Source organism: Haematobia irritans, chromosome 2 (assembly GCF_050003625.1).
Source record: "Haematobia irritans isolate KBUSLIRL chromosome 2, ASM5000362v1, whole genome shotgun sequence".
Lineage (NCBI taxonomy): Eukaryota > Metazoa > Arthropoda > Insecta > Diptera > Muscidae > Haematobia > Haematobia irritans.
The window spans coordinates 120,711,787-120,727,576 of NC_134398.1; the positions used below are offsets into that span (position 1 = coordinate 120,711,787).

General features: G+C 33.2%; 1 protein-coding gene across 4 annotated transcripts in view; it reads right to left on the reverse strand.

The window, feature by feature from the left end:
* Nucleotides 1–8,927: 8,927 nt before the first annotated feature.
* Nucleotides 8,928–15,790, reverse strand: part of hoe1 (OCA2 melanosomal transmembrane protein hoepel1) — a 337,228-nt gene continuing 330,365 nt past the window's right edge. For all 4 annotated transcript variants that reach the window (XM_075296008.1, XM_075296010.1, XM_075296009.1 and 1 more), the window contains 2 exons: nucleotides 12,080–12,173; nucleotides 8,928–12,004 (listed from right to left, as the gene is read on the reverse strand). In XM_075296008.1, the coding sequence (XP_075152123.1) occupies nucleotides 11,920–12,004; nucleotides 12,080–12,173 (179 nt within the window). In that variant the 3' untranslated portion in view covers nucleotides 8,928–11,919. The remainder of the gene's footprint in view (nucleotides 12,005–12,079; nucleotides 12,174–15,790) is intronic.

The window sequence follows — 15,790 nt, forward strand, 5'->3', positions numbered from 1 at the left end:
TCGCCGCAGTTGGTAGAATTCTACACACAGAGAAGAAACAGGATTGTCACAATCATATTCGAAGAGCAAAATAATATGATAGGAGCTATTTTTGCGGCAACCATGTAACATTTTCACCTGCAACCATGTTGGCTCAGTGAACATAGTTCTAAGAAAAATTAAATTGTCCTCATCTAAAATGTTATTATATTCATAAAAAGAATTTTGTTTCCATTAAAAGACAATGGTCACGATCTAAAATGTTATGGTATTAGTCAGAAATGTTTTTCTTCCAGTTAAAATAACATGGTCACAACCTAAAATGTTTTGATCTTTATGAAAAAACTTTTTTCGTCGTCGAAAAAAGGACGCCACTTGAGAAAAGAAAACACAACATTAACTTTATTTATTTATTTTTATTTATTTATAAACTACTTCATTGTTTATTTGTATTTATAATGTTGTGCAAACAAACATCACATATATTTATACACTCCAAAAACAATGGAAAATGAAGATGGGAAAATGGCAGCAGAGGGTATCAAACCATTGACGGCGTTCGATGCAAACGTGTCGTTTACGATTTTTTGTTCCACACATTAAACTAAGAATAAAAAGTAATTTATATCAGGGAATGACGTAGAACAATCGGTCAAAAGTTTCTCATTATTATTTACACAAAATTTAACATCATTTGTGAGGTTTTAACAAAAAATATTGCAAATTAAAAATGAACGAACGTGTATGTATCGAACACCGTAAATGCAACTTTTGGTATGACGTCGCCCATTTTCCAATCTTCCTTTTCTATTGTTTTTGGTAATAAGTAATCATTCCATATTTGCGTCGTGCAAATGAACAAACGCAGATATCATGTAACTGCGAATAAAAATAAATGATACCATATATCAAAATGCAGAACAAAAAACAGGTACATTTTTTTTTTCAATTACACTTTCTATTTTTGTGTTCACATAAAACCACGTGCCATTTCTGAATAAATAAATTAATACAAAACACAATAATTCCGTATTCTCCGTCCATTCCAAGAAACAATCATCACACGACTGATGCGCAAAATGAAAATCGTGTGTAGCTGCTGAATATTTTTATAAAATTCTTTTCGCTGCAAAAAACTTAAATGGTCACGAAAACAATGTACATGGTCTTTATGGCCATGTAATGGTTCTAGACATGTCTATACGTAACCTATAAAAATACTTTTTTCTCTGCAAAAAAGTAAAAAAAAAACAAGTATATACGGCCGAAAGTTCGGCCAGGCCGAAGCTTATGTACCCTCCATCATGGATTGCGTAGAAACATCGTCTAAACACTGCCATCCAAAATCGAATTACTTAAGTTGCGGTAACGCTTGCCAATGGCAAGGTATCTTAAAACCTCGTAACACCGTCTTCTAAATTGTAAGTAAATCCATACGTGGTATATATTAAATCAAAAAAGATCGATCAAATACGTATATAATTCAGTTTGACAAAGTTTTCTATAGACATACAATTTTGACAAATTTTTCTATAGAAGTAAAATTTTAACAAAATTTTCTATAGAAATAAAATTTTCAAAAAATTTTTTATAGAAATAAAATTTTGACAAAATTTTCTTTAGAAATAAAATTTTGACAAAATTGTCTACAGAAATAAAATTTTAACAAAATTTTCTATAGAAATAAAATTTTAACAAAATTTTCTATAGATATAAAATTTTGACAAAATTTTCTATAGAAATAATATTTTGACAAAATTTTCAATAGAAATAACATTTTAACAAAAATTTTCTATAGACATAAAATTTTAACAAAATTTTCTATCGAAATAAAATTTTGACAAAATTTTCTATAGAAATAAAATTTTGACAAAATTTTCTATAGAAATTACATTTTGACAATGTTTTCTATAAAAATAAAATTTTGGTAGATTATTTTTGGCTCGTGTGGCAACCATTATTATGAACCGATATGGACCAATTTTTGTGTGATTGGAAATCGGCTATATATAACTATAGACCGATAAGGACCAATTTTGGTATGGTTGTCAGCGGCCATATACTAACACCACGTTCCGCATTTGAACCGGATCGGATGAATTTTGCTCCTCCAAGACGCTCCGGAGGTCAAATCTGGAGAACGGTTTATATGGGGGCTATATATAATTATGGACCGATATGGACCAATTTTGGCATGGTTGTTAGAAACCATATACCAACACCATGTACCAAATTTCAGCCGGATCGGATGAAATTTGCTTCTCTTTGAGGCTCCGCAAGCCAAATCTGGGGATCGGTTTATATGGGGGCTATATATAATTATTGACCGATGTTGACCAATTTTTGCATGGTTGTTAGAGACCATATACCAACACCATGTGCCAAATTTCAGCCGGATGGATGAAATTTGCTTCTCTTTGAGGCTCCGCAAGCCAAATCTGGGGATCGGTTTATATGGGGGCTATATATAATTATTGACCGATGTGGACCAATTTTTGCATGGTTGTTAGAGACCATATACCAACACCATGTACCAAATTTCAGCCGGATCGGATGAAATTTGCTTCCCTTTGAGGCTTTGCAAGCCAAATCTGGGGATCGGTTTATATGGGGGCTATATATAATTATGGACCGATGTGGACCAATTTTTGCATGGTTGTTAGAGACCATATACCAACACCATGTACCAAATTTCAGCCGGATCGGATGAAATATACTACTGTTAGGGGCTCCACAAGCCAAATCTGAGGGTCCCTTTATATGGGGGCTATATGTAAAAGTGGACCGATATGGATTTGCAATACCATCCGACCTACATCAATAACAACTACTTGTGCCAAGTTTCAAGTCGATAGCTTGTTTCGTTCGGAAGTTAGCGTGATTTCAACAGACGGACGGACGGACGGACATGCTTAGATCGACTCAGAATTTCACCACGACCCAGAATATATATACTTTATGGGGTTTTGGAGCAATATTTCGATGTATTACAAACGGAATGACAAAGTTAATATACCCCCATCCTATGGTGGAGGGTATAATTAATGGTCATGTACATGATTTTCCCGACCATGTAATGGTCTCAAATTCTATCATTTAAATAATAGAACATATATTTTTCTCCGCTCGAAAATTACTTTTACAAAGACAAAATACATGGTTTTCGTGACAATTACCTACTCTAGATAAGCATTAAATGGATGCGGCAACCATGTTCAAACATGTTTTTTCTGTGCGTGTGCTGTTTGATAGATAGGTATGGTACTTCATACATTTTCTGTAGATAAATAAAAACAAATATTTGACAAAATTTTCTATAAAAATAAATTTTTGACAACATTTTCTATAGAAATAAAATATTGACAATTTTTTTTTTAGAAAAAAAAATTGATAAAATTTTCTACCGAAATAAAATTTTTACAAAATTTCCAGAAAAAAATTTTGACAAAATTTTCGATAAAAATAAAATGTTGACAAAATTTTCTATAGAAATAACATAAAATTTTGACAAAATTTCTATAGATATAAAATGTTGACAAAATTTCTATAGATATAAAATTTTAATCATTGTTGTTGTTTTTGATTTCAGCTTAAAACCATGCATTGGCTGCAACTACTAAATTCAGGCAGTTCACTAAACCCAAAAGTAAACCACACTTGAACCTTCAGAAAAAAGGTTTTACATGATAGCCGGCTTATGCCGAAAATAAATTCGTACGAACATATCTCTTTTCCTTTGCCACCGTCAAATCATCGATTTGAGTGCAGTTAGCTGGGTTTATTTTGAGCGTGCTTCCTCTTTTTTTCCATTCGTTTTGTTTCTATAGATATAACATTTTGACAAAATTTTTCATTCGTTTTGTTTTGTTATTGTTGGTTTTGTTCCTTAATCATTGTTGTTGTTTTTGATTTCAGGTTAAAACCATATATTGACTAAACTACAAGTGTAGCTTAACCAACAGAGGAAAGAAAAGAATGTTTGTCAAATTTATTTGGGCAAAGCCCTATAGACTGCATGATGGTTGGATGGACGCACGTTTCGGAATTACCACATTCCTCATCAGCATCCTCTACTTGCAGCAAAACTATCAACCAATTATCAGAATAAATTCAGGCAGTTCATTAAACCCAACAATGAACCACACTTGAACCTTCCGAAAATTTTTTATAAAAATAAAATTTTGAAAACATTTTCTATATAAATAAAATGTTGACAAAATTTTCTATAGAAATAACATGTTGACAACATTTTCTATAGAAATTAAATTTTGACCAAATTTTCTATAGAAATTAAATTTTGACAAAATTTGCTATAGAAATAAAATGTTCACCAAATTTTTTATAGAAATAACATTTTGACTAAATTTTCTACAGAAATAAAATTTTGACTAAATTTTCGATAGATATAAAATTTTGACAACATTTTCTAAAGAAATAAAATTTTGCTATATGCTATTTGTTTGGTAAGATTTTCTCCAAATGTTGGTAGATTTTTTTGTTAAAGACTTTCTCAAAATATTTATTAAAATATTTTGTCAAAAATATTGTACCATAAATCTGATATCGGCTCAAACATGTCTACACAAAAGGTGCTAAACCATTCGCGGGGTACTACGGTACTGACGATAGTGAAAAAATTTTGAAAAAAGTATTATAGTACTGCATTTTCCATCCCTGCTATACTCTGCCGACAGAAATGTGCCAGTTTTATGAAGTTTTTATTGACAAATTTGAAAGCATACTCTTAGGCTTTACTAATATAATCTAATAGGCAAATAAATGGCCTATTAAATTTGCATAGTTTTAGGTGTGTTAATGATTTTATGGAAACCATACCCAGCAAAAAAAGTTTGTGGAAACTCAATTTCTTTTTAGTGCTCCCAATGATGATGTAAACACCATTATGAGGGGAAATTATACGACAATATTTAACTAACGTAGACTTTGGCTTGCACTTATAGTTTAACAATAACAAAGAACAAAATGAGCTGAATATAATAATAAAGAACATTGTGAGATAGGATTACAAAAGTCGAAAATCGTTAAAAAGTCTAAAAATGTTAAGCTCAATGACAAGGGACCTCCTTTTTATAGCCCGCGTTCCACATTGTAGTGAAACCACTTAGAGAAGCTTTGAAACACTCAGAAATGTCACCAGCATTACTGAGGTGGGATAATCCACCGCTGAAAAACTTTTTGGTGTTCGGTCGTAGCAGGAATCGAAACCACGATCTTGTGTATGCAAGGCGGGCATGCTAACCACTGCACCACGGTGGCTCCCCTGTTCAGGGTTTGTTATAGCTCCCATATAAACCGATCGCTCGATTTGGGGTCTTGGGCTCATAGAAAAAGTAGTTTTTATCCATTTTGCCTGAAATTGGATATCTAGAGGTATTCTAGGACCATAAAGCAGTGTGCCGTAAATGGTGAGTGTCGGTCCATGTTTTGATATGGCTCCCATATACACCGATCTCCCGATTTTACTTCTTGGAATTCTAGAGTGTGTTGTTTTTATCCAATTTGCCTGATATTGGATATCTAGAGGTATTTTAGGACCATAAAGAGGTATCCCGGAAATGGTGAGTACCTCTTGGTCTTCTAGAATCTGTAGTTTTTACCCAAGTTGCCTGAAATTGGATATCTAGAGGTATTCTAGGACCATAAAAAGGTTTGACGAAAATTGTGATTATTGGACCATATTTTGATATAACCCCCATATAGACTGATCTCCAGATTTTATTTCTTGGGCTTCTAGGATCCATAGTTTTTATCTAATTTGCCTGAAATTGGAAATCTAGAGGTATTCTACGACCATAAAGAGGTGTGTATCGGTACAATTTTTGTTATCGCCTCCTTATAAACCGGTCCTCCGATTTGGGGTTTAGATTCAAGAACTACAATTGGATGTGCTGAATATTGCGTGTTTCCCTCCATGTTTTTGGCATAGCCCCCATTAAACCGATCTCCCGATGTAACTCATAGGGTTTCTGGAAATTTTAGTTTTTATCCGATTTGACACAAATTGAATATATACTCGCAGTTAAATTTTTACTTAGAACGGCTTAATTCCGTACTTTTTAAGACTTGTCCAAAAGGACTGCATCGGAAGTAAAAAAAAAAAAAAACTCGATAAGGGATCACGGGACGCGCTTTACAAGAAATGTTTGTAGTTTGTTCAAAAGCAATGCATCGAAAGTGAAAAAAATTGATGGGCGATTCCGGGATGCACTTTAAAAGAAGTGTTTGTGGAACAACTTCCAATTTTTTTTTGCTAGGCAGGTTCAATCCCAGTTTCAACTGAACACCAAAAAGTTTTTCAGCCGGTGACATTTCTGAGTGTTTCAAAGCTTCTCTAAGTGGTTTCAACGCAATGTGACGCCGTCTGAACTCGGCTATAAATAGGAGGCCCCTTGTCATTAAGCTAACATAGAATCGGACAGCATTCATTGACGCCATTATACCTAACTTAACCTGATCTATTTCCATTACTCTCTCCTCTCTAATAAAAAAACATTGTAGCATCAAATATTCAAAGGAAAGTCTAAAGTCGGGCGGGGCCGACTATATTATACCCTGCACCACTTTGTAAATCCGCATTTTCGATACTATATCAAATCCGTCAAATGTGTTGGGTGCTATATATAAAGGATTTTTGTCCCAAATACATACATTTAAATCTGACCGGGCCGAATCTTAAATACCCACCACCATGAATCAAATATTATGGTTTCCTTTGAAATTTCAGGGGGGTTTGAGGACAGATCAAGCAGAGCAGTTCAACCAGTACACTTCCTGAAGATAAATTTAAAGATTTTACCTATGAAGACTATATCAGATTCTCGATTTATAAGAACCATTTTTGTTTGAGTTTTAGAAGAATCATTAACATCTCTTGTAAGTGTGCAAGAAAATTATAAAATAACGTCTTGATTTGAAATCTCAAATCTGTAGATTTTTGCATTGAGTTTCAAGCAATTTTCATGATCAGTGCGCCTTCTATACCCTCAAGAAGTGAAATCGGTCTATATGGAGGCATTATCAAGTGGACCGATAAAAACTTAATCCGATACACGTCTTTGTGAGCCTAAAATACCAGAATATTTACAATTTCAGGCAAATCGGATAAAAACTACTACACTGTTTTCAGCGCACCTCTTTATGGCCCGAAAATATCTCTAGATTTCCAATTTCAGGCAAATCGGTTTATATGGGGACCATACGAAAACATGGACCGATGCTCACCATTTTTGGCACATCTCTTTATGGTTCTAAAATACCTCTCAATTTCGAATTTCAGGTAAATTGAATAAAAACTGCGGATTGTAGAAGCCCAAGAAATAAAATCGGGAGATCGGTGTATATGGGGGCTATACCAAAACATGACCCGATACTCACAATTTTTGGAACACCTATTTATGGTTCGAAAATACCTCCAGATTTCCAATTTCAGGCAAATTGGATAAGAACTACGGTTTCTATAAGCCCAAGAAGTAAAATCGGGAGATCGGTCTATATAGGGGTTATACCAAAACATGAACCGATACTCACTATTTTTGGCACACCTTTTGGCACACCTATTTATGGTTCGAAAATACCTCCAGATTTCCAATTTCAGGCAAATTGGATAAAAACTACGGTTTCTATAAGCCCAAGAAGTAAAATCGGGATATCGGTTTATATAGGGGCTATACCAAAACATGAACCGATACTCACAATTTTTGGCACACCTCTTTATTGTCATAACATACATCTAGATTTCAAATTTCAGGCAAATTGGATAAAAACTACGATTTCTATAAGCCCAAGACCCAAGACCAAGCCCATATCGGGAGGTCGGTTTATATGGGGACTATATCAAAACCTGGACCGATATAGCCCATCTTCGAACTTGACCTGCCTACAGACAAAAGATGAGTTTGTGCAAAATTTCAGCACGATTGCTTCATTATTGAAGACTGTAGCCTGATTATAACAGACAGACAGCCAGACGGACAGACGGACATGGTTATATCGTCTTAGAATTTATCCCTGATCAAGAATATATACTTTATATAGTCGGAAATCGATATTTCGATGTGTTACAAACGGAATGACAAACTTATTATACCCCCGTCACCATTCTATGGTGGTGGGTATAAATATTGGAAACATTTTAATATATGGAAGCTATATAGAAATCTGAACCGATTTCAATCATATTTGATATGCATACTTAGTATTTCAATTTTACTCCCTGTGCAAAATTTCACGTAAATCGAACTATAACTTTGAACACTGTGGTCATATGACGGAAAATCGGGTGAAAGATATAGATGGGAGCTATATATAAATCTAAACTGATTTCAATAAAATTTAGCACACTTGAATACACTACTAATTGTACTCCTAGTGCAAAATTTCAATAAAAATTGGGCTAAAACTCTGGCTTCTGGGTCCATATAAGTGCATATCGGGCAAAAGACATATATGGGAGCTATATCTAAATCTGAACCGATTTCTTCCAAAATCAATAGGGTTCTATTCTGACCCAAAACAGGAACTTGTGCCATATTTGAATGCGATAGGACTTAAACTGCGACCTAGACTTTGATCACAAAAATGTGTTCACAGACAGATGGACGGACGGACAGACGGGTATGGGACCCACCCTGAGCATTATTGCCAAAGACACCATGTGTCTATCTCGTCTCCTTCCGGGTGTTGCAAACATATACACTAACTTATAATACCCTGTTCCACAGTGTGGCGCAGGGTATAAAAAGTGAACCCACAAGGAAAGAAAATGCTGGTTAATTTGAGAAATTTTTAACTAACTAAGTATTTTTCGACTAAAGAAAAATGTCTTTAGATCTCAATTGTTTATCTTCTTGCCGGCTCTAAGTTTTTTCACAAATTTATTATATTCACAAACTTCCACAATTCCTAATGAAATAAAAAATCTCTGAAGATTCTTTTCAGATTTTGTGTTTTTTTTTGTTTGTTTATTTTCATTTATTGATCATTTATTAATATATATAAATAACATTACACGCTATAAATTGAACTAAACCATACATTATTACATTACAAATAACAAAGCATTCAATTAAACTTTTCGTAACTACAAATAATATAATAATAATAATAAAAAAGAGAAAATATAACAAAAAGAAAATACTATATATTCGTTTTAAAGTTAACATAAATATTTGTCTTTACATTGGTCCAATTGCAATGACCAAGCAAAGAAAATTTACAATTTTATTGTAAAATCGATTAAAATGCTTTATTTTAATTTATACACGATTTGAACTTTTTTTTTTCAAAGAATATAACAGTGGATTATTCTCAAAAAGACATTTAAGGACTGTGATGTATGGATATGTGGAAAAGAATAACACAATAATTGTCGATAAGGTAACAAGGAAAATTATGAAAGGGCAAGATAATCAATCCAAGAAAGAGAAATTTTAGATTCTTTCGAATACATTGTAATGAGTGCACACATGGGTTCAATTACGTCTTTTGAAAAGCAAAGTTATTGTGAATGTAAGAGTTTTACAAAGTTTCTACATTTCAATTCGTTGGAATTTTAAAATAAAAAATAATAGGGTTATAGATATAGTTTTTTTAACAGTTTTTGATTTATAAATTTACGTATATGCAAATATTTGTTAAAATTTTCCATCACATATCATATTTATAAAGTTTTAATTCCCCCTTCAATTATATACATGGCTGTGTATTTAATTTTTATATGCATAAATTATAAAGAGCAAAGAGCAAAATGTTAAATTTTAACGCAGAAAAATATTAAATTTTGAATTGACGGAACGATATTATACAATTATAAATATTGCTGCTACAGATTTTCCATACAAGATCTGTCAAGATATCGGCAAATTTTATCGTTAAAATATATTTACAGTACCATTCTAGAACATGGATTTAATTTTATTCGAAATTTACAAATTTAAAAACTTATACGAACTGTTCCACGAACATGCGGACCCTAAGAGTAGTTCTGCTCGTGTGGTAATTGCATATGTACTAAATATGTCTCTGTGTGCATGCACATTTTTTATTAACTGATTTTTTTTTTAAGTAGTCATAAGAATTGAATAGAAATTTAATTCTTAAAACCGAATACGAATTGATCGTAGACAATTATTACATGAAAACTGCTAGTTTTATATTGCTTCAATTTGTGTATATAAACATTTCTGTGTGTGCATATAATTGCTTTAATTGGATTGAATATTGTTTACATACACGATTTGAATTAAATTTAATTTAAAAATTTAAGAAAAACTCTAGTATTTTAACAATATCTAGTTCTTTGTAGGAGAATGTTAAATGTATTAAATTGCGATTATTATGCTAGCCATGTTAACATATTAATAATCAAGATGGAAACTTCGACAATGTTACTTTATAAGAGCTCACATCTATAAGTCCATTTTAAATTGAAAAATAACTAAATACGAATTGAACTGAATGTATTGTATCCACTAAATGATTGATGTAATATTCTTCTATTCCAAAAAATTTAAAACTTACGTGTGTGCATTACAATATTTTTTGAAAAGAAAAAATTATCTAATTTGACTAAAAACGAATTTAAAACTCCATTCGAATTGATATGAGAATGCGAAGGAACTGTGAGAGCTCCTAATATACTCTTCTTTACTAATCTGGTAAACAGTTTTGTGTGTGCAAAAATAATATTAAATATTTCTTTTTTTTTTAATGTGTGTATAGTATGAGTTTACACAAAACCAATCTAATATTCAAATACAAAGCAAAACGAATTTTTCAGAGAAATAATTAGTTACTACTGCTGTTGAATAGTTTGTAAATATAGTAGTTACTTTGTTGTGTGCATATTAATAAATTTTAAATTAGATTTAGTTAATTTATTTTTGGAAATTTAATTTCTACATTTGATTTACACAAAATCTATGAGGGTCGTCTAAAAGCCTTTGCATTTCCTAATAACTGTTTTAATTTATCTAAAAAAAAAGCTTTAGCAGCTATCAGGATTTTTGTTTTGTACTTCTTGGTATGTATAATTTAAGTTATTAAATTTATATATAGTTTTGGTAAATTTTTTCTATTTCAAACAATTTCTAATTTATTTGCAACTACTATTTCGTAAATATTTAGTTTTTATTTCTCTTCCTGGAATTGATTATCTTGCCTTTTTTGACTATGATTATTGATTTCACATAACGGCCAGCAAAAGGGGACGTGGTTCTTATTTTCTAATTAAAATAATAACAACAAGTGTAAAAATAGTTTTGTTTTGTTCTTGATTTCTTTTCACATTCACATCTAATATTTCTATGTATCGCGGTGATTCTAGTATTTACTTATTTTTTTTATTTTGTTATACTTAAAAATATACATATACATATAATTCATGTGTATTTTGCAAATTACAATTAATTAATTAATTGTCTTTAATTAATTATTATTTGATTCCCTACTTATGAAATTCTTTGTATTTCGTTTAGGTTTTTTGTTTGTTTTTGTTTCATATCTTCAGTTTCGCTTTTTCACATTTTCTTAATATTTTCTAAAACTAAATTTTTTTCACATGATGGCATTTTATGGGTCATTTGTTCGATTGAGTCGCAAGAGCTCCGATAACCATTTGTTTTGTTGTAGTATGTGTTGTAATCAAACACACACACACATACACTACAACACTCTTACATATATCAGCATTATGATCTTCAAATTCTAATCAAAGCTCTGTTTGAAGCTCGTTGTTAGTAACTCTGGCATTTATTGATTTTCATAATGAATTATTTCTTTTATAATTTGCTATTCCTTTTGTTAAAAACAAAATGTTTAACATTTATACGAGGTAAATTTTGCAACTACACTTAGATATCGTTTGATGTCGGCGAAGAAGATTTGTCCCGCAGGTTTTCATCTCCTATGTTAGGCCATTCATCAATGCCATGCAAAGAGAACATGACTCACTAACAGATATCCCGTTGATATGATGATGCTACCGATCATCACGGGGAAACCAACCCTGAAAGAAATTGTAAATAAGAAAATTTAAAGTATAAATGAGGAATTTTGTATTCAAAGAGGCCATCCAGCTTACTTGAAGAACTGCAAAAATGTAAATTTGTAACCATGTTGCTCTGCAACACCGGCACAGACCACATTCGCCGAAGCACCAATGAGAGTTCCATTGCCTAGAATTGATAAATAAGAAAAAGGAAATATTATTAGAGGCATGAATAACTTCTTTTCCTGCTTGCAAGTAAATTAAAGACCTGTTAGCAGAGAATGAAGCCGCCGGGTCGCGCCGAACCGTTTTTAGCGGTCGACGTCGCCACCGAATATATGGATTCATCTCGACTCAAATTTAGCCGCCAAGTAATGAACAAAAATGTAATAAAAATTGTTACATTTTTTTGTCAAAATTTTGAACTTTCCATCTACAATCAATTAGTATGAAGATGCTATAATAGTTTCACAAAAATTTAGCTCAGAAAATTTGAATGACATGTAAATTTGATTGTAAGATTGGTTGTACAACTAATCTCATTACAATTCGCAAAACTTCAGATGAATTTTTTTTAATAAATAATTGTGCGCCGCCGAATAGACAATTTTTAGATCGGCTTAGCCGTCAAGCCGCCGCCACCGGAGGCAGAAATTTAGTGTCAGTCGACAAAAATGAGTCGGTTTCATTCTCTGCCTGTTAGTTATCAAAACATTGACTAGTCTTGACTAGTCCAGCAAAAAAAATTGGAAATTGTTCCAAAGGCCCAACTTTAAAATCACTTCCAAAAATGTGCTCCCAAAGATGTTCATTATTTATTTTGTTTTTCTTTTAATTCAATTTTTATAACACGCTTTATTCATAACCTTAAGAAGTGATGCAAATTCACTACAACAGCTGTTGAAATGGTAGACATCCGTCCTATAACAAAGTTAAATTCATCGCTTCTGTGCCAATCTGCGCATCACTTCCGGATCCGGAAAATAATATTTTCACGACGACGCTTTGGGCGACGCTTTGTTTGCTGGGAGATTATTTATATTGTATTAAAAACACCTCATATAAATACATGACGAAATTTAAGATCTTAACATCTGCCATGAACTACACCGAAAGAATTCTCTTCGTAAAAAGCTTAGATTAAAAATCTAAATTCAAGACTATTTATATGTAGCTAGCATGTAAATACACTTTAAAACATTTTAGCTCTTCTTAATTTTTTTAAACATACTTAATTCAAATCATATTTGCAAAAATATACTATCTAAAATATCCAAAAAAATATTCGATTGGAATCCACCATGGTTAGTATGTCCGCTTTGCATTAAAAATGTCTTGTATTCAATCCCAGATGACGTCTATCAGTATTTTGAAGCTTCTCTAAGTGGTTTCACCACAATGTAAAACGCCTTTCGGACTCGACTATAAAAAAAGATGAGCAAAACATAGAATCGGCAGCACTCATACATAAGAAAGAAGTTCACCGCTTGTGGTTCTCAATGGACTGAATAGTCTATGTGAAACGGCGATCGGACCCAGTGTTGTCAGCGAAAATTTTCAGTTTACTCTACAAGGCCAAAAAAAGTTCCCTACTTTCACCTACAATAGTTTTCGTTAATTTTAAACAAAAATAGGGTTATATATGCTTTATTATCTTGAAACATATGAAATTGTAATGTAACAGGAGTGTAGTGATGAAGCCATGTTTCATCCATTGTCACATATCGACGGAAAAACTCGGGTGTATTACGAGTTAACAGCTGCAAACACCGCTCAGAATCATCAACACGTTGTTGTTTTTGGTCAAATGTGAGCTCGCGCGGCACCCATTTTGCACAGAGCTTCCGCATATCCAAATATTGATGAATGATATGATCAACACGTTCCTTTTATATCTTTAAGGCCTCTGCTATCTCGATCAACTTCATTTTACGGTCATTCAAAATCATTTTGTGGATTTTTTTGATGTTGATGTCGTCGGTAACCACCTCTTTCGGGCGTCCACTGTGTTCACCGTCCTCCGTGCTCATTTCACCATGCTTGAATTTTGCATACCAATCAATTATTGTTGATTTCCCTGGGGCAGAGTCCGGAAACTCATTATCAAGCCAACTTTTTGCTTCCACCGTATTTTTTCCCTTCGGAAAACAGTATTTTATCAAAACACGAAATTCCTTTTTTCCATTTTTTTCACAATAACAAAAGTTGCTTCACAAAAGACGCTCTATCTCACAAACTAATTGACTTACAGACGTCAAATTTTGACACGAATCATTTTGAAGGTTGGTACTATATTGTTACGTTTTTATATTTAGGCGTTTTCAATTACCCGACAATTAAAACACAGTTCTTTTAAATAACGACAAACTACAATTTATTTACTATGACTTCACACTTTACAATTCGTTCACACTGAAGTTATTCGTTTGACGCTTTAATTAAGACTGACTCGTTAGCAGCATGCGAGCGCTTTTATATATGACGGTGTGGCAATACGAGAACATTCTGGTAGCACTACAATATTCTGGCAACGCCAGAACATTCTTAGACAATGCTAGAAGGATCTACGACCATTAAGTAATTCGTCTGGTGGCTGCCAAACACATACACACTCACATAGATATATGCTCGCATTACTACAACAACAATGACAATAGACAATGAGATGAAATGAGAAAGCAAAATAACAAAGCAAAGGGGTTGTTATTCTATGAGAGAGTAAGAACTAACATTTCGGTAAGCAAACAAAAGAACATAAAAGAAATTCAGGAAAATACTAGAAAATGAATGGATGATTCCAACAAGTGATAGCGAAATTTTATCGTTACAATTTTAAATTTTAAATTAACGGAAACTAATTTAAATAAACTTATATCTATAATTATCAAATTCGTAACACTGCCTCCCGCTTAAGCCTGTTCGTCCCGAACAGGCACAGAACCTGTTCCGTAAGGAGCCAATCGTTCCAGATGTACAACTTTCATCTTTGATCTAGGGCTGTCGTCCTTCTGAATCCGGTATACAACATCATTGATCTTCTTGATGACTTTGTATGGGCCTTCCCACTGTGTTTGCAGTTTAGGACACAATCCTTTCTTTCGTTGCGGGTTAAATAGCAGAACCAATTCTTCTTCTTGGAAGCCTTCAGTATTTACAGCACGATCGTATCTCGCCTTCATTCTGTTGCTGACCATTTTTATTTTGTTGCGCACTGATTCGTGAACTTCACCGAAAGTGTTTGGGATGTCGTTTCTGTTTTCTTCCATGGCGAGCTCATTAGGTTTAGCACCGAATATCAGATCACCAGGCAACTTCAACTCAGTTCCGAATAGAACATTGGCCGGTGTTCGAGAGGTGGAATCATGAATGGCAGATCTATACGACAGCAAAAACTTTGGTATATGCTCGTCCCAGTCCCTCTGGCCGTTGTCCACTACTTTTCGAAGATGTTCCTCCAGAGTGCGATTAAACCTTTCTACCATGCCATCGGATTGTGGATGTAATGGTGTAGTCCTCGTTTTCTTGATACCAAGGGATTCACACATCTCTTTGAATATGGCCGATTCAAAATTTCTTCCCTGGTCTGAGTGAATCTCGGACGGCACACCGTAGCGACATATCCAGTTTTTGTTGACAACATCCACAATCGTTTTTGCCTCTTGGTTTGGAATTGCATACACCTCCGGCCATTTGCTGAAGTAATCCATGACCACAAGGACATAACGGTTTCCAGAATCACTTACTGGGAAAGGGCCTGCCACGTCCATTGCTATTCTTTCAAACGGGGCTCCTGGTCTATATTCT